Consider the following 18590-nt stretch of genomic DNA (forward strand, 5'->3'; position numbering starts at 1 on the left):
GAGATGCATATTTAAACCATAACACTCCCTCTAGAATAGCTAAAAATTGAGTAGATGCACAGGACTGACAAGGATGTGGAGAAACCAGAAGTCTTCTATATTGTTGATAGTAGTGTAAAATGATCTAGCCATTTGAAAAACTATTTGGTGGTTCCTTACAATATTAAACACAAACCTACCCTTTAACCCAGCAATTGCACCCCTGGGAATTTACAGAAGAGAAATGGAAACATATGTCCACAAAAAAACTTTTACATGAATGTGTATATCAGCTTTACTCATAATAACCCCAGACTGGAAAGAACACAAATGCTCATCAGTAGGAGATTGGACAAATTGTGGAATATTCATAGATGGAAAACTACTGAGACACACAAATCAACAGGGATGCCTTATTTACATGAAAGAAGGCAGACACAAAAAGGTACATTCTGTGTGATTCAATTTATGTAAATTAAAGAACAGGCAAAGTTAATGGATGATGATAATATGGGAACAGTGGTTGCCTGTAGGGGTGGGGACTCTGAAAAGGGGCTTGAGGACACTTTCTGGAGGAGATGGGAACATTCTATAATCTTAATTGGCATGATGGTTACACAGGTAGATAACTGATCAGAACTCATGTGCTTAAGCTCTGTGCATTTCACTATATGTTTTACCTTAATAATAATAAAAAAGATCATAGTGTCTGATGTTTGGGGCAGAGTAGAGGCAGGGAGGCCAGCTGGGAGGCTGTTATGATAGTCTCTAGGCACAAGGTGGTGGTGGGAGATGTATGAATTGACTTGGGATCTCTTTTCAAGGGAGGGTCAAGGACTGGTTAGCATAGTAGGCAAGAGTCTCATTCAGGCTGGCCCCGTATGACTGGTCCCTGAAGCCAATTTATTTATTTTATTTATATATTTTACGCTGCCCCTTCTTTTTCTAAAACAATTCAAGGTTAATTATAACAAAGGTCATGTATTCAATTAAGACTGAGAAAACATAACCAAAATAGAAAACTGAAACCAGAAGGTAGAAGCAGGAAACATGCCAGTTTGGGAACTGATAATAGAGAACTAAGATCAGGAAACACTTTCTGTCCAGTACCCTTGGCTGGGGCTGCAGATGGGTTGCAAAGGAGGTGGTGGGGGTCTTTTAATATCAGAGAAAAGACGGCTCAAGCTGTGTTGAGTCAAGATGATTTTAGTTGAAGAAGAATATATGACTTGTGGAGACTCTCTGGGCTTATAAAACCAAAAACGCACATTTTTGTAGAACTTGATTTAACACAGAATATTGTAACACAAAGGTCTGATACATGGAGTGCTCTCTAAAGAAATGGGGGGGGGCGTATTTTAGGGAAAACTACCTTTCTTCTGTTTGAGACAATCTATCATGCAGAAATATAAATAGCATGGGGTGTAATTTAGGATAAAATATAAGCTTAAGCATATTCTCCATACGTTTATGGAATCATTATCATTTAAAATTAATACAAACTAACATTCTGACATGGGAATTGAGTTTGGTTTGAATATATCCAGTCTAAATGAAGGCAGCTATTGATATGTAGAAATACTGCAAAAATGTATGTCAAAAAACACATGTTGATTCTTTATTGATCATTATCAGTACAGACAATTTACTATGTTGTCAGTTGAATGAGAAGGGAAACTTGTCGATATTAGACATTCTTTAATTAAGAACATTTAATGAATCAGAAATGAAAGAATTGAAAAAAAGGGAGAATTTGTGTGGAGAAGATATTAAAAATATATGCCAGTAAGGCAGTCAATCAAATTAAGCCTAGTCTTAGTTCTGGAAATTTTGCTTGACTTCTTAAAATAAACCAGTCCAAATGAATGCTGAAATCACCATCAGAGGATTAATGGCAAACTCATATTGGCATTGCCCATCAGATCTAATAGCAAAGATTGCTGACTTGTGCAGAGATTGGGCAAGGAAAATAATCATCATAAATAATTCATAATGCACTAAGATGGCTAAGCTTGGGGTTGATTCTTTAGCAAATGTGATTGAATTTATTTCAAACTCGTGAGTAAAAATGACCACAGTTGGACAGCATTAATGACAAAGGCATGCTCTTGCATCAACAGTAGAAATGGAGGGAATGAAATATGAAGAAAACTATGACCAGTTGGGGATTCTGAGGGATTTACTTACTCCTGATGGTTTAGGTTTGGCCACAACAGAGCAGGTGGTTTAAGGTAAGGAAGGGTTTGTTGTAATGATGTAGGATGGGGTGACTCTCAGGAAGATCACTTGGGCACTGGGATGTGTTGATGTCAGGTGTCCTCTGGGGACAAGGCTGGTGGTACAAAATAAGGGTGCACTGACAATAAAGTCTGGGCCACCCAGGGTCCTGGGGCTTCTATCAGCTTCAGAGTGAGGGGTGGGGGCAAGATGTCCATATGAGGAATCTGAAGATCTTGTTTCTGGCCTTGCCTTTCCACTTACTAGGGGATCCTGGTTGTACAAGTCTTCTGACCTCCCGAGTCTAGACTTTTCTGTTACATGGGGTCTGTACTTCCTTTCTTGCTTAGCCTCTCATGGAGGGTTGTGAGGATCCACAGGATAGAGGATACATGGGCCCTCTGAAAAAGTCTGCAAATATCCACTACAGTTTTTTTTTTTTTTTTTTAATTATTTGCTGATAACTACCTCTCCAGTTAGGATTTGAAGCTGGAGCCATGCAATGGTTCATGCTCAGGCTGGAGTTATTTTAAAAAATAACCAATACAAGATGCATTGGGTTGGAGCCACCATAAAAGTCATAAATCTTGACAGCCTGCTGTTTGATAAAATTAATAATGCTTGAAAGAAACATTGTAAAAACCTACAGGAGGAGAAAACCTAGTGCGTTTTGGGGAAAGAGCTTAAGCCATTGTGGAAACTGAGAGTCACCCTAGGAAGGTTGGTTACCATCCTGATGCCAGTAGGGCAGTTTTCAGGCACAGGTCCACACAGGCACGCACGCGTGCACACACACACACACGTGTGCACACACCACACACGTACACACACGTACACAAGGGTAACAAGCACCAGCTTTGTTGGCTGGGTCTCAGAAGAGACTGGAGAATAAGGAAGACTAACATTAATTCCAACAGTGGATAATTGCAATCTGCACACTCAGGGGCCCACCACCTTCTAAGGAAATGCCGCCTGCCTCTGACTTTTAAAAATAAAATAGCCTTGGGCGCCTGGGTGGCTCAGTCGGTTAAGCGGCTGCCTTCGGCTCAGGTCATGATCCCAGGGTCCTGGGATCGAGGCCCGCATCGGGCTCCCTGCTCTGCGGGGAGCCTGCTTCTCCCTCTCCCTCTGCCTGCTTCTCTGCCTACTTGTGTTCTCTATCTTTCTGTCAAATAAATAAATAAAATCTTAAAAAAAATAAAATAGGCTCAGCGTTTTTGCCCTGTCCCATTTCTCGCTGGTGAAGAGTATGCTCGCGTAGCTTTGGGATTTGTGGCTGTTGTATACAGCGACAGAGAGGAGGGCAGTGAAGGGGGACTGGGACCTCATGGTGTTTAGTATATCCAAGCCCTGAGATGGTCGACGGCTAGAAAGGAAGGTGAAGACTATTGCTTTTCCTGTATACACAATGTTCCCAAACCTTCCGGATCCTCTGTCTTCCCACCAGGGTTGTCGCGGGGACTGGAGCCGGGCGTCCCCTGGTGGTGGGAGCATTGGTCCACCGCACGTGGAGACGCTGCAGGCCCGCGTTGCTAGGCAGAACCGTCGTTGCTAGGGAAACCCGCCGTTGCTAGGCGGAAGCGTGGAGGGTGTTGGGCTCCGGGGAGCCTCGAGGGACAAACTGGGTTAAGGAAGCACAGGGCCCCAGGGGAGTCTGTCAGCAGCCTGCCCTCCGCGGGGATGAAGTCGGCTCTCCTCTTAGGTGGTCAGAGACTGGAAGGCCACGTTAAAAACCTGGATGAAAACGTTTATTTCAGTAGCGTCATGGGCGTATTTATAATTTAAAAATTGCTTTTAAGTTGCGGTGGAGTTTTATTAGTAAAGTAACATACGTTTATTATAAAGATGTTAAGTTAAATTAAAATGTTAATTTAATTTTAAAACCATAAGGAAACCTTAACATTGGGTCTGTCATGTTTTCAGGCAGAGAAAACAAGGAATTTTGTCAGTCGAAGCCTGGTCATAGGAGAAGTCCTCTCCATAGCGGACATGGCCACAGGAGTAAAGGTGAGAGGCTCTGGGCACCCCGCCCTTCACGAGCTGCTACTTAGTTTTTTGTTTTTTGTTTTTTTTTTTAAAGATTTTATTTATTTATTTGAGAGAGAGAGAATGAGAGACAGAGAGCATGAGAGGGAGGAGGGTCAGAGGGAGAAGCAGGCTCCCCGCCGAGCAGGGATGCGGGACTCGATCCTGGGGCTCCAGGATCATGACCTGAGCCGAAGGCAGTCGCTCAACCAACTGAGCCACCCAGGCGCCCCTGCTACTTAGTTTCGAACGACAAGGAGCACAAAGTAGAACCCCACAGGTATCAGTCTGTTTACTGGAACAGATGTTTGTAAAATGGTACACCTTATGACCCATCCCCCTGATTTCCTCTTTAACCATTATATTCAACCTCGTGCTTGTTTGCTCTTGGCTTTTCTTTTTGTTTAGTTGTACTGTACTGTCAAGCAATTATTTTCATTTGTTCTAATTTTTGGAAAAAGTCTCATAATGATTCATGGTTTACTTTCTTCACTTAAATGTGATCATCAAGATCAATCTGTATTGTGGCATGCCACGCCTTTGGACTTGTTTTTTTAAGTATTTTTATTCTGAAATAATAATGCTCGCAGGAAGTTACAAGAATAATACGTAGAGTTATATGAACTCTTCACCCAGTTTCCCTCTGTAGTGACATCTTATACAGCTGTAATGCAATGTAAAAGCAGTAAATCACCACTGCCACAGTACTGTTCTAGTATAGTACTAGACTATAGACCTGCTTCAGATTTCACTAGCTTTTACATATACCCCAGTGTGTGTGTGTGTGTGTGTGTGTGTGTGTGTGTAGTTCTATGCAGTTTGGTCCTATATATGGATTCATGCTGTTTCATCACCACAAAGAAACTTACAGTGCTACCCATTTGCAGTTGCAACCAATCCCCACCTCATTCTTGTTCTTAGGCTACCACTAATCTATTCTCTATAATTTCACCATTTTGAGAATGATATATGGATGGAAGTTCATTCATTTCTCATATTCCTTTGTGTGAATATGCTACAACACTTGGAGTTCTTAGCCTTCTTCATTTTTGCTGTTCATATGGGTATAAAATGGCATTGCACTGTGGACTTGCTTTGTGTGTCCCAGCGCACTGGGAATGGTGAACAGAATAGTCCAGCAGGTGTGATGGCCATGGCTCCTCATGGTACCCTAAGTCCCCAGTGGAGGGCCATTTGTGTAGGCCTGCATATGCTCTCCTTTCTCTCCCTGGACACCACGGTGCCTCAAAATAGTCCCTGCATCCAAATATTCAGTCCTGATGTCCCCAAAGGGGAGAAATAACTAGAACATGAAGAGAGAATGATCAGACAGGAAAGCCAGGTCAATCGTTGGTGAGTCCAAAATGGCAGTTATTTTTGTTTTTGCCTTGTAGACATTTAGGAATTAAAAACAAAGAAAATTGTGAGTTCATCGGTGGTGAAGGCACCCACCATTAGATCCTTTGGGGGAGACTGGCTTCCCTGTGATTTCAGCCAGGCAAGGTCTCTTTCCTCCTAGTTGGGTTGGCTGTGGCTTCCAGACAGCTGAGATGCAACAAATAGATTCCCCTCTCAGAAATACTAGAGTTGCCTGATCCTGATCTAGACTCATGATCCTCAGTTTGTGTTTTTTTCCATTGCTCTCTACCTTCTTCTTTTCAGCAAGCCTGTGGTGGGATGTGACCATGCAGAAATCTCCAATGGGTGGTCCAGCATTCTAGGTGGGGAGCCCTCTCCTCGGCATCTTTAGGGTCTTGCACTGACCCTAGTGCCTAGAATTACACAGGGAATGTTTGAATGAATAAGGGAGGAGCAGCCTGCAGTTTAAAGCAGACTTAAGAAACATTTAGACCACTTGCAATGTGGACATTATTTAGATTCTGGTTCAAACAAACCTTAAAGAAAAACTATGTGTCAGTGGGGGAAATGTAAACATTGGATATTTGGTCATATTAAAGAATTATATTTTTAGGTGGGGTAATGGTTTTAGGGTTACATTTTTAGAAAGACTCTTTATCATTTACAGATGTATAGGACATATTTAGGGATGAAATGACAGGATGTCTAGGATAAACTTTAAGATTACCTGGGGTGTAGAGTGGGAAAGTGGATTGGGGGATAAAGCAAAATGGACCATGAGCTGGTCATAGCTGAGTTCATTATACTCTTGTATTTTGGTTGAATTTTTCCAAAATAAAAAGCTTTTAAAAAAGTTTTGCTCCTGAGTATCCTAGAAGAAAATATGAATAGATTTAAAGATAGGTCTTGGGGCGCCTGGTGGTTCAGTCAAGTGTCTGACTCTTGATTTTGGTTCAGGTCATGAGCTCAGGGTTATGGGATCAAGCCTGCATCAGGCTCTGGGCTCAGCAGGGAGTCTGCTGGAGATTCTCTCTCTCCCTCTCCCTATCCCTCTTCCCCACCCCACCCCCTGCTCTTTCTCTCTCAAATAAATAAATCTTTTAAAAAAAGAAAGAGGTCTTTAAAAATGCTTCTCTGATCATGTCACTCCTCTGCTTAAAACTTCTCCTTATGCTTTAGAGAAGCCCTCCTATTTTTGATATGGCCCACGGATTCTTGTGTGGTTTGGCCCTACTCACTTCTCCAGATACCTTCTGTCTCACTTTGTCCTCCTCCCTAGGAGACCTGACATATTGGCCTTCCTTCATTCTTCTCATCCACTTTTGGGCCACTCTTGCCATCACTGTAGAATGGATTTTTTCCCCTCCTTCACCTGCCTGACACCTGGTCATTCTTCAAGTCCCAGACCAAGTGTCCTCCCCTCAGGGAAGCCTCCCTCAAGACTGCAATTTAAATCCTATCTACTTGTCATCTGTCTTTGTACCTTTCAGTTGTCGGCCACAGTATGTACCTACTTTGATCTTCTGAATTTAGTCATGTGTCTAATTGCTGTATGTCTCTTAGCACCACCAGAGGGCAAATTTCTTGAAGATGGTCATCCCCTACATTCTTGTTAATATAGTGTCAATACAGGAGAATTAAATGAATACGTAGAATCGAAACGGGCCTTACTAGAAAGGTTAAATGTAGAATTACCACATGAGTCAGGAAATCCATTCCTAGGTATATACCCCCAAAAATTGAAAACAGGGACTCAAACAGATACTTGTATGCCAATGTTCATTGCAGCATTATTCACAATAGCTAAAGGGTGGAAACAAACCAAATGTCTGTCAACGAAGAATGGATAAACAAAATGTACATACATATGATGGAATGAACTTCTGGTACATGTTACAACATGGATGAACTTTGAAAACATGACTCTAAGTGAAATAAGCCAGACACAACAGGACAAATATTGTATGATTCCACTTACATGAAATTTCTTGAATAGGCAAATTCGTAGAGACCGAAAGTAGATTATGGGTTACAAGAGGCTGGAGGAGCAAAAGAATGTGGAGTGGTGGCAGGGCACAGAGTTCCTGTTTGGGGTGATGAAAAAGTTTTGGAGATAGATAGTGGTGATGGTCGCACAACAGTGTGAATCTAATTCATACCATTGAATTGTATACTTAATAATGGCTTAAACGCAAACTTTATGTTAAATGCATTGTGCCTCAATAAAAACAAACTTTAGAAGTTTAACAAAAGTTATCATGAACCCTGTTTGCTTTCCCACACATCATTTATTGCAGAGGACTTGTTTTTCTTGTGCTTGGATATCCCAGACAGTTAGAGGAATGTGTAGATGATGCTCCCGAGTCCAGCCCAGAGGGCCGTGTCTGTCTTTCTTTTGGGCAATGGAGGGAGATGTGGTGTGCTCAGAACAGTTCCTGTGAGCCCTGGGTTGGTCAGGGTATCCCCAGACCTCGCTGCCAGCCCACGAGCAGCTGGTAGCCTCTACCTGCTTTCCTTTTACACCTGCACATGAGCTGGCTGTCAGCCTGACGAGGGAGTGTTCGCAGCAGTTCATCTAAGTCTTCTGTGCCCCACAGGCCTGGGCCCCTTTTCTCTCTCCCTCCACATCTGTGTTATCCAAAGGCTCTGGGTGTCCCTGAGCATTTTAGACAAACATAGATGGACTAACACAGCCAAGTGGTGGCAGGGCCAGGGGCTGGCTCTGAGAATGACTCACAATGAGGTTGGGGTGGGGGGTGGGGTGGGAAAGTGAGAGGTGCCAAGAAAAGACTTCCTTTACTGAGGGCTTTGAATCCCTGCTTTAGCTTGGGAGCCAGCCCAAGGTCTTCTACCAGACACGCTGATGCAGTCTGGAAGGACTCTAGGGCCCAAAGAAATAGGACATTCTTCCTTTTCTTATTCCCTTTTTTCTTTATCTGACCCACCCTACTATCTGTCTTAGTTTGTTTGGGCTGCCATGATAAAATACTATAGTTCATGTGGCTTAAATAACAGAAATTAATTTTCTCACAGTTCTGGAGGCTGGCAAGATCAAGGTCCAGGTGATTCAATTCCTGGTGAGGACTCTCTTCCTGGCTGCCTTCTTGCTGTGTCCTCACATTGGGTTTGGGCAGAGAGAGACAGACAGAGAGAGCACTCTCTGGTATCTCTTATAAGGGCACTAATCCCATCATGAAGGTTCCACTCATGGCCTCATTTAAATTTAATTAGTTCCCAAAGACCCCATATCCTAATACCATCACATTGAGGGTTAAGGCTTCAGCATATGCATTTTGGGGGAAACACAATGCCGTCCACAGCACTATCCTTTCTGGGGTCACCATTGTGTCAAAAACCACTTGCAGTGCCTCAGTGTGTTCCATTTGCTCTTGGAATGAAAAGAGTCTGAATGTACTCGAAGGTTCTTTAGGGGACCCACTGTTGGACGATGGTGTAGGAAGGGCCTGGCCTATCACAGCCATTACACTGGCAGACTTCCTGGCATGCATGACAGACCTGCCTGGTCCATCATGGCAGGGAGACAGTCAGAATGACGTGGGTTTACTTCCTGTCTCTAGGACTTCACAGTCAAAGTTCACGAACATTCCTTTTAATCTAAGCTCATGATGGGAGATCTTTGTTTTCTCTTCTGCTAATGCCCATTTGTGGGCTGTGTTCAGATTTCAATTGATGATGCCTATGAGGAGCTGCATGCTATGGCTGGCATGTAGCAGGAGCTTGATAAGTGGCCGGGATGGTACCCCCCACAAGATGTGGCCCAGCCCTTCCTGGCAGTCTTCTAGGTAGTGGCTCAGTTAGTGGATTGAGGTGAAATCAAACTGTGTTCCAGCTCCAGCCCACTCGCTTTCTCTGCCATGGAGGGACATGTTAGTCATCATTTGGCAGTGAAGAGGCCCCATCCTTGAACCCCCTCAGCCTGTCCTGACCGCAATTCCCAACCCCCAGGGAGCTCTGACCATGGCCTCCAGAGGCTACTCCCGGGCATCACTGGGCGTGTTGTGCTCATGACCTCACGTACCTGATGTAGCTGTCCTTCTCCTCCTCCAGACGAATGAGAAAGGAGAGAGGGAGCTTTCCCAAACAAACAGTGCAAGGTGTGTATAGATTTAGAGATTTTGTTAGGTGTCCTCCCCTTTGTTTTATTTCCTTGCCACTGTTTTCTTTGGTCTTTCTCAGAACAAATAGACTTCTCTGGGTCCTGTCTGCTGAGGTGGGCTGGAGGCCAGGGTGCTCACTGGGCAGTGAAGGCAGTGAGAGGACACTTGGCCCTGCTCCCTTGTGATAGGTTAGTGCCCTACTTCATTCAGTTTCTGCATCCCTGTCTTAGTGAATCCATCCCCTCCACCCTGCCTCCTCTTGCAAGCAACCCCTCACCCGGTCCCCACCAAGCAGTTAATGGGCTTTCATCCATCTGGAGTCTCAGGCTAAAAACTCAGGTGTCACCTAGAGTCCTCTCTTGCCTTCTTCTCCCAAATCCAACCCATCAGCTCTGTCTTCAGAATCTACCTTGAATACCCTTGCTTCTCACCAACGTAGTCTGGCCACTGCTCACTGGCTTACCTCAGTGGTTGCTTGGTGGGCACCTCCTTTCTGCTGGCTGGGCTGGGGTCTGTGCTCCTCACAGGAGGCACCTGCTGAAAGCTTGTGTCAGGTGAGAGAGTCATTTGCTTGGAACCCTCAGGTGCTTCCCCTGCATTGGCCCCATTGGGTCAGATTATCTGCCTTTCAGAGAATGTGGCTTTGGCAACACACTGAACAGCACTTAGGGGAAAATCCTCACATTTTAAGTGACTGTGTGGATTGGGGTCACTCAGATACCACCTCTGTTAACTACTGCAGTTTCTGCAAACCTACAAATTTCATTCACCAGCCCACTGCTCCTACTAATGACATTTAATGAATGGAAGTTTTCAAAATGTGGATAAAATATTCTCCCCAACTCCCCTTTCTAAAGAGGAGGAAGGATTTAAAATCTAGAGAAGGAATATATTTGTAAAGAATGCATTAGCCACCAACTAGAGAGATTTAGGGGTGGAGAATTCAACCTGTTTTAGTTTTAGAAAAATGCTTTTTTTAACTTGATTTCCAAGATGATTTATGGGGAAAAAAATTAATATTTAGATTGATTGCATCTTCCTGGGTTGGAATTAGTAATGTGATTTTCCGTGTCGTGATGATTCTGAGGATGCTTTATGATTCTCCAAATGAAAGCACTTCATATGTCAGATGTGATTAATGAAATCCATCTGTCATGATGTCAGAGCTGTTAAAGTTGGTAAAGTGCCCTTTCAGACAGTTAGTGTCAGGCCAATCACACACGTGGAGTGTGGGGACTGGTTCTTGCCAGAGGCTGGTGACAGTTCTTGGGTGGGAGCATCTGAAGATTCCATTCCTGCCATTTCCCTTCCTGCAGGGTCTTCCTTGGGGTTACTGTGTCCACTAAAGCTCATTCAACTGTAATGACCCCAGGGAAAAAGGGTATACCTATTGGCTGTTGTAACTGAAGAGTCCAGAGTGCAGCAGGTGTGGATATGTGGGACCTGGTCTCTCTCATGTCTCTGCTTTGTCTCCTTCTCCCTACCGTGACTTCATGTGTTGGTTTCATACACCAGCTCTCATGATGGCAAGAGCAGCCAGCAGCACTAGGCCTCCATGCTTCCAGATTCCATTGCAATGAAAAAGAGAGAGCTTCTTTTACCTACTAGCTCACCCATGTGTCCCAGAGGATGCTATGGTTGGACCCACCCAGAGCATAGGTCTATGCTGAAGCCATCCCCTGTGGCCAGGATATTATAGATATTATGCAGATCGGCCAGTCCTGGTCCTAGGCTCATCCTAGAGTTGGGGGTGGAGGTCAACATCAGCCACAAACCACTTGGACTGACTGTGGGAGAGGAGGGCTCCCCAGAGGAAAGCCGGGGTTGGGTGGCTGGGCAGAGGAAGGCATGCTAACCTGCAGACACAGCCAGTGTCTATACACTTGAGCTCTTCTGTCTTTGTCATCAGTCCCCTACTCTCCTCAAATGGCCCCACTCCAGCTACCCTTCCTTTTCATCTTCCTCCTCATCTTTCTCCTCCTCCACTTCCTCCTTGCCAGCAACACTTTTCCAGGGTTTATAAAAGACCAAAGTACTTGGCAGTTGATGGTCACTGAATTCTCGCAGCAACCTTATGAAGTGCTATTAGGCATTAGGCAGCTTGGGTTTGGACCCCAGCCCTGCTCACCATCTCAGGGTACAGCCTTGGACAGGTCACTCCTCTCTCTGAACCTCAGTGTCCTTGTCTGTCAAGTGAGGGTGATGAGGTGTTTTTCCCATTGTGGTTGTGAGAATCACAACCTTGTGATTGTGCGTATGAAGCTCAATGCTTAGAAGGGTGACTGTTCAGTAAGTGGGAGCACTCATCACTCACTGCATTTGTCAGATGTGGAAACTGAGGATTGCCATTTGTTGAAGGTTCCTCAGCCAGCGGGTAGCTGAGGGGGGCTTTGAGCCCAGGCTGTCTCATCCCCGGCTGAGTGCCTGCTCATTATGCAGCATTGCGTTTTTCATCCGCTTTCCTGTTTGCTGACTGTTTCTCATGGTAGGGCTCACCTCTGCAGACTGGGCCAGTGCCTGGGATCAGTGCACAAAACTTTGTTACACATCTTCTACATACGAGGCACTAAGCTAGCCCCTGAGCAGATGAGGCAGACTGAACGTTCAGAAGTGTCTTTTGAGAGAAAAACAAAACTGGAGGTATCACAATTCCAGATTTCAAGTTATATTACAAAGTTGTAGTAATTAAAACTGTATGTGTTACTGGCATAAGAACGGAGATGTAGGTCAATGGAATAGAACAGAAAACCCAGAAATAAACCCACAATTATATGATCAATTAATCTTTGACAAAGGAGGAATGAATATACAATGGGAAAAAGACAGTCTCTTCAACAAATGGTGTTGGGAAAACTAGACAGCCACATGTAGAAGAATGAAACTGGACCACTTTAACCATACACAAAAATAAACTCAAAATGGATTGAAGAACATAAATGTGAGACATGAAACCATAAAAATACTAGAAGACAGCACAGGCAGTAATCTTTCTGACCTTGGCTGTGGCAACATTTTTCTCGGTATGTCTCCTGAGGCAAGGCACATAAAAGAAAAAATTAATTACTAGGACTACATCAAAACAAAATGTTTCTGCACAGTGAAAGAAACAATTAACAAAACTAAAGTCAACCTACTGAATGGGAAAATATATTTGTAAATGACATATTCAATAAAGGATTAATATTCAAAATATATAAAGAACTAATACAACTCAATACCCCCAAAACAGATAATTCAATTCAAAAATGGGCAGAAGACATGAACAGACATTTCTCTAAAGAAGACACACAGATAGCCAGCAGGCACATGAAAAGGTGCTCAATATCACTCATCATCAGGGAAATGCAAATCAAAACTACAATGAGATATCACTTCACACCTGTCAGAATGGCTAAAATAAAAAACACAAGAAAACAGGTGTCAGCGAGGATGTGGAGAAAAAGGAACCCTCGTGCACTGCTGGTGGGGATGTGAACTGGTGCAGTCACTGTGAGAAACGGTATAGTTTTCTCAAAAAGTTAAAGATAGAAACTACCCTACAATCTAGTAATTGCACTACTGGGTATTTACCCCCAAAATACAAAAACACTAATTCGAAGGGATACTTACACCTCTATGTTTATAGCAGCATTATCTACAATAGCCAAACTATGGAAGCAGCCCAAGAGTCCATCGACTGATGAATGGATAAAGACAATGTGGTGTATATATGCAATGGAATATCACTCAGCCATAAAAAAGAATGAAATCTTGCCATTTGCAACAACATAAATGGAGCTAAAGAGTACAATGCTAAGCAAAATAAGTCAGTCAGAGAAAGACAAATACCATATGATTTCACTCACATGTGGAATTTAAGAAACAAAACAAATGAGCAAAGGCAAAAAAAGAGAGAGACAAACTAAGAAACAGACTCTTAACTATAGAGAACAAACTGATGGTTACCGAGAGGTGGGTGAGGGGATAGGGGAAACAGGGGATGGGGATTAAAGAGTGCTCTTATCATGATGAAATAAAATGAAAAAAAAAAAAGTAATTTGCTGGGCTGAACTGGATGAAGGACTGATGCTTTGTGGTGTTGGGGTGGCCTGTCCAAGAGAGACAACCATGAGCTATGCCTGCAGAAAGGTACTAGAGCATCCCAGGCAATAAAGGGGAAGGGCATGGATGCTTTGCCACTTGTGAGGCTTATGTAAAGCTTGATGACCTGAACAAATTCTCCTTGAATGGAGTTTGGCCAGGGGTTTAGTTGTCATTAAATTGTTGACTCTCGCTGACAATGGTCTATATTGTCCTTGCTTTCAGTGTGGAATAATTTATTGGCTATTTGGTGGTGCTGTCAGGAACCTTGGAAGCCCAGAACATGTCACTAAGTGGCTTCAGCCACTCCAGGTATGGCAGGTACCTCAAGAGATGTCTTCTTCTATGGAGAGCCTTAATTCATACTAACTAGATGTGTACGTGTGTGCATGTTTGCAGAGAAAGAAAATAAACCAGAGAATTAGTGTCAGCGAGAATCTTGTTCAGAATGAGAATTTCAAGACTATTTTTTAAAAGAATTGTCATGTTGTTATCACATTAGCTGTTACCAGGCTGAACTCTTACAATTATCTCCACCTCACTGCTCCCTCTCTCACCCACATCCTTGATGATCAGAGGTCTGCAGTTAGAGCAAGCATCGACGAGCTAATTCCCTTCTAACATTTGGTAAACTCCAGGAGCAGAAATACACTGGGATGTTTGCAATGACCGAGAGGGGCCATGGGAGCAACGTGAGAGGGATCCAGACCGAAGCCACCTTTGACCTCTCTGCACAGGTGAGCATTCTGCCCATCGTTTCACAGTGCAGGGCGGCAGGAAACCTGTTGAGGACCAGACTCTCCTTCTTCCTGAGGCCAACCTCACATCTTCTGCGTGTGCTCTCTGGCCTGAGGCACTCAGATTTAGAACAATTGCCCAAGTGCTTTAGTGGAGGGGGACATATGCTCAGCCTTCATGTGTCTAATGACAGACAACACTTTCTCAGCTCCTACCATGTGCCGGCACTGCTTTGTGCACTTTACCTGCTCTTTTAATTGGACGCCTTGTGACCACTCTGTGAGAACAGTACCAGCGCCATTTTGTCATCCTTCCCACCCGCAGTGGGTAAATGACTGGAAGAGATGCTTTTGTTTGTATTCCCTTTGCACCATGTGGCAGGAGGGCACCGTGTGTGCTGGTGTTTCCTTACCAGGAACCAAGCCCTTGTTACTGGCAGGAAGCAGTGTTTTTAACTGTGACCGACACAAAACTTCACATGGCAACCCAAACAGAATTTCACAAAACAATCTTGCTTTTACTATCGTTAGTATATGTGGTGAACTTCATTAGTTTGTTTTCCATTCTCATTAATAAAAAACAGTTCTTCAAGACACTCTAAACTGATCCCTCTCCACGAATGCGTCACAGCCCGCAGGGCGAAAACCCTGCTCTATAAATCTAAAGAAGTCTCTATTTCTTTAGCTCCTACTCCCTCCGAATAAAGAAACTATTTACTTCTTTCACTCTCCTTCATAGTTCCTTGTTTGATATTGGGTTTTCCTAAGAATGACAAAGGAATACATACATTTTGAAGTTCTTTCTAGACATGGGTTTGGGTAAATATATGTGTGCAAGCATGGGGCAGGAGTGTAGGTGTGGCTACTCAGTCTATTCTTCATTTTTGCTGAGTTTGTCCTTTAGAATCTGAACTTTGGTTAGCAGGTTTTCCTGCCCCACAAGTGCTAGTTAGAGGTGATCAGGGTTTAGAATGACAGATTCAAGCGAGGGTTGTATTGGAATATGTTCATCCTGTCCTTCTGCCCAGATGCTAGTTCTCTACAATAGTCAGTGATGTCCAAGGTCATACATAGCAAGAATAAGGACTGAACTGAATGTTCACTATGTGCCAGGCTCTGTATCGAACACCTTCTGTATACTTTACCGTATTCCCTCGCAATAACCATCCCATAACATGACGGTAAGCCACTTCTGGTAATTTAGCACGTATGTGTTAGACATCAGGCTAAGCACTCTACGTGTAACATTGTGTTAAATATCCTATAGTTTTCTAGGAAGATACTATTGTCCCTATTTAATAGGTGGAGAAACTGAGGCTCACAGAGGTTAGGAAACTGACTCTGAATCTGCAGTTAATGAGCGAGTCTGCTTCAAGTGGGACTGCCCCTAAGAGCTTAGCTTTCCTGCCAATGGTGATGTGCCAACCAAGCATCTCTTGAGTGTTTGGTTGGTCAGTTTTTTCTTTCCCTAAACCAAGTGAGGTCACCTTGCTCTCTGGAAAAAAGAAACCCCACCCAGAATTCTTATTTATTTTTTTCTTCTTACAGTTATTATTTTTTCCCACAAAAATCATTTCCCTGGGCGGGTCCCATTTTCCCCAAACAGCATAAATGATTTAGCTACCTGGCGTGCTTCGGCAGCTGTTGCCTTCTGCAGGGGAGTTACAAAGCTGAAATCATAATGATGAGGAGACTCCGGTGAACGCTCGTTCTCCGGTGGGAGTGAGAGGGAGAATAAGCCCATCATAAACTCAGGCCATTGAGGCCTGACATAACGGGGAATGGATTTCTCCTTCATTGCTTTCTGTGTTTCCCCCTTCATTTCCCTTTTAAAATGGGAGAGCATATCAAATGAGCCCTCTCTCCCTCAAGGACTGTTTCAATCTCTTACATGTTTTGATATTCATTTCTGTGGGTTGGCTGTTTTATTTTTATTTTTGGACAGTGGCTTGGGTAGTGGTAGGTATAATTAAGAGGTAAGAGAGAATTTTAGTTTTACAGTTTATGCTAAATAGCCAAAATAAATGAGGTTATGAGCTCTTTGGGCAAAGCCTTTTTTTTCTTTTCTTTCTTTTTTTTTTTAGTGCTTACAGTACTGACCATTTTGTTGGCCTTCAACAACTAATTATGGTAGGAACCGACACACATGGTGTGCATTATTTAGATCACACTTTAATGCCAGCATTTTGGCTTGTGCAGACTTGCCCAAATCAAGGTTTTTCCCAGAAGTGACAAACCTTCTTTCCCAGAGTGTATCAGATGTTTACGGGGATGGACGGTCTCCTGTCTCTTCCCCATCCCACCAGATCTTTGCTGCCAGGTCAATGTTACTCTGCTACTTCCCTTCCTAGCCTCGAGGGGTAAACGTCCCTTCACCACACGGGGTTTTTTTTGTGTGTGGTGTTTTTGTTGTGGTTGTTACTGCACCCAGCCTCAAATAATTCCTTTCTTTGAGCAATCCTGGCTGGCCTGATAAGACTAGGGCAGTCTCCAGAGACTTCTCTTAAAAAGATTTAGCTTGTCCATTTATGTTTCTGAAAAGCGCTTGCACATGTTAAAAGTTTCCTTGTGCAAACACATGTCAGAGAATGTTTTCTTAGGCTTCAAGAATGTATTTCTTGGCCAGTGGGAAAGTGTAGTCTATAGACTTTAAAATCTGAACTCTGAGATAATCTTTACATGATCAATTGCTTGCTGGTTTAGTTCAGCGACCTCTTCGATATTGTCAGCTCCAATTAGATGTGCAGTTCTGCTCTTTTGCCATTTCCCCTGGATTCCCTGACCTGCCCCAGGGACCCTGTATTCAGAGCTGGCAGTTACTGTCAGTACCTCCTTGACAAGAGGTTTCAGGGTAAGCCGGGTGGCGAGCTGAATCAGAAGCGAAGACAGGAGCATTTCCATTGTGATTCTGCACTGGCTTCCCAAGAGGAGGAGAAAGAAGACCCAGGTTAAGCAGAGCCTGAAAACAAAAACCCTGCATCTTCTTCTTGACCAATGTTAATTTCAGACTGTTTGGAGCTGGAATCCTTGGTCATATGATGGAGACAAACTGGGTGGCATATTCTAAGATTCTTTCCCCTATAAGATAGAGAATCATTTACAAATGCTTCAATTTAAGGGCTTATGCATTTGGGGGGAACTTTTAATTATTCTATTCATCGATCAAGAAAATGGAGTGGCAGGATCTGAACCAATCATCCAAAGGCTCAAATGAGGTTTTTTTACCTTTTATAAAAATCAAGATTGTGTGGGCTGAGATTCTAAGCAATGATGGGAATAGGTCATGGGTGCCTACTAATCTTGCTTGCATTTCCAGCATACAGTTTGGGCCTTCAGTTAGTTGCCATTTAAACAACAGAGCCATATCAATGAGGCAGAGATTTTCAACGCCTGGGCAAGAGTGGAGGGCATGAGGAACCAAATGATTTGTCCAGAAGGCGCAATGCCCAGCAGACAAGATAAAACACACAGACGTGGACTCATCCACCTAGGGGCCCCAGATCCTTAGATGTGTCATCCTTTTTTTGTGTGAACCTTGCCGGTGGGGTGTTTGGGAGTGAGAGCTGAGTATATTATCCCCAGGGGCTTGGGGGTTTTGTCTTCTCTTCTACCGTGAAATCACCTGATTGCGTCCTGCTAGAGGATGTGGCTCTGTTTCACAGTAATCATTGTACTGAGCCAAGGAGTCGAGAGGAGCCATAGGGAAGGAAAACTCTGTCGCTCTTTTTCTGTGTAGGAGTTTGTGATCAACACGCCATGTGAAAATGCTGAGAAGATGTACATTGGAAATGCGATGTATGGGAATTATGCCGCGGTCTTCGCTCAACTCATCGTAAATGGAAGATCGCAAGGTTTGTGCTGGTGCAGAGAGCTAGAATAATTCTCTTTACTCTTACTACTTTCCAGCAAGCACTTTACCTTGAAAGTGCACTTTACAGCACTGGTTTTATCTTGTATAAACTCAGTGCCAACTTTATTTCTTCAGTATACACGGTGACTGAATTTATTATGACAGTTCGGCATTACAGTCGTCCCCTCCCCCCTTACGTGCAGTTTTGCTTTCCACGGTTTCAGT

At 43.6% G+C, this 18590-nt stretch overlaps 1 protein-coding gene across 1 annotated transcript in view; it reads left to right on the forward strand.

The window, feature by feature from the left end:
* Positions 1–18590, forward strand: part of ACOXL (acyl-CoA oxidase like) — a 322912-nt gene that overhangs the window by 17575 nt on the left and 286747 nt on the right. Inside the window, exons 3-6 of the mRNA XM_035001042.1 lie at positions 4120–4203; positions 14004–14090; positions 14417–14515; positions 18252–18366. Of these exons, the coding sequence (XP_034856933.1) occupies positions 4120–4203; positions 14004–14090; positions 14417–14515; positions 18252–18366 (385 nt within the window). The remainder of the gene's footprint in view (positions 1–4119; positions 4204–14003; positions 14091–14416; positions 14516–18251; positions 18367–18590) is intronic.

Source organism: Mirounga leonina, unplaced genomic scaffold, assembly GCF_011800145.1.
Source record: "Mirounga leonina isolate KUSES-001 unplaced genomic scaffold, KU_Mleo_1.0 Mir_125, whole genome shotgun sequence".
NCBI classification, from domain to species: Eukaryota; Metazoa; Chordata; class Mammalia; order Carnivora; family Phocidae; genus Mirounga; species Mirounga leonina.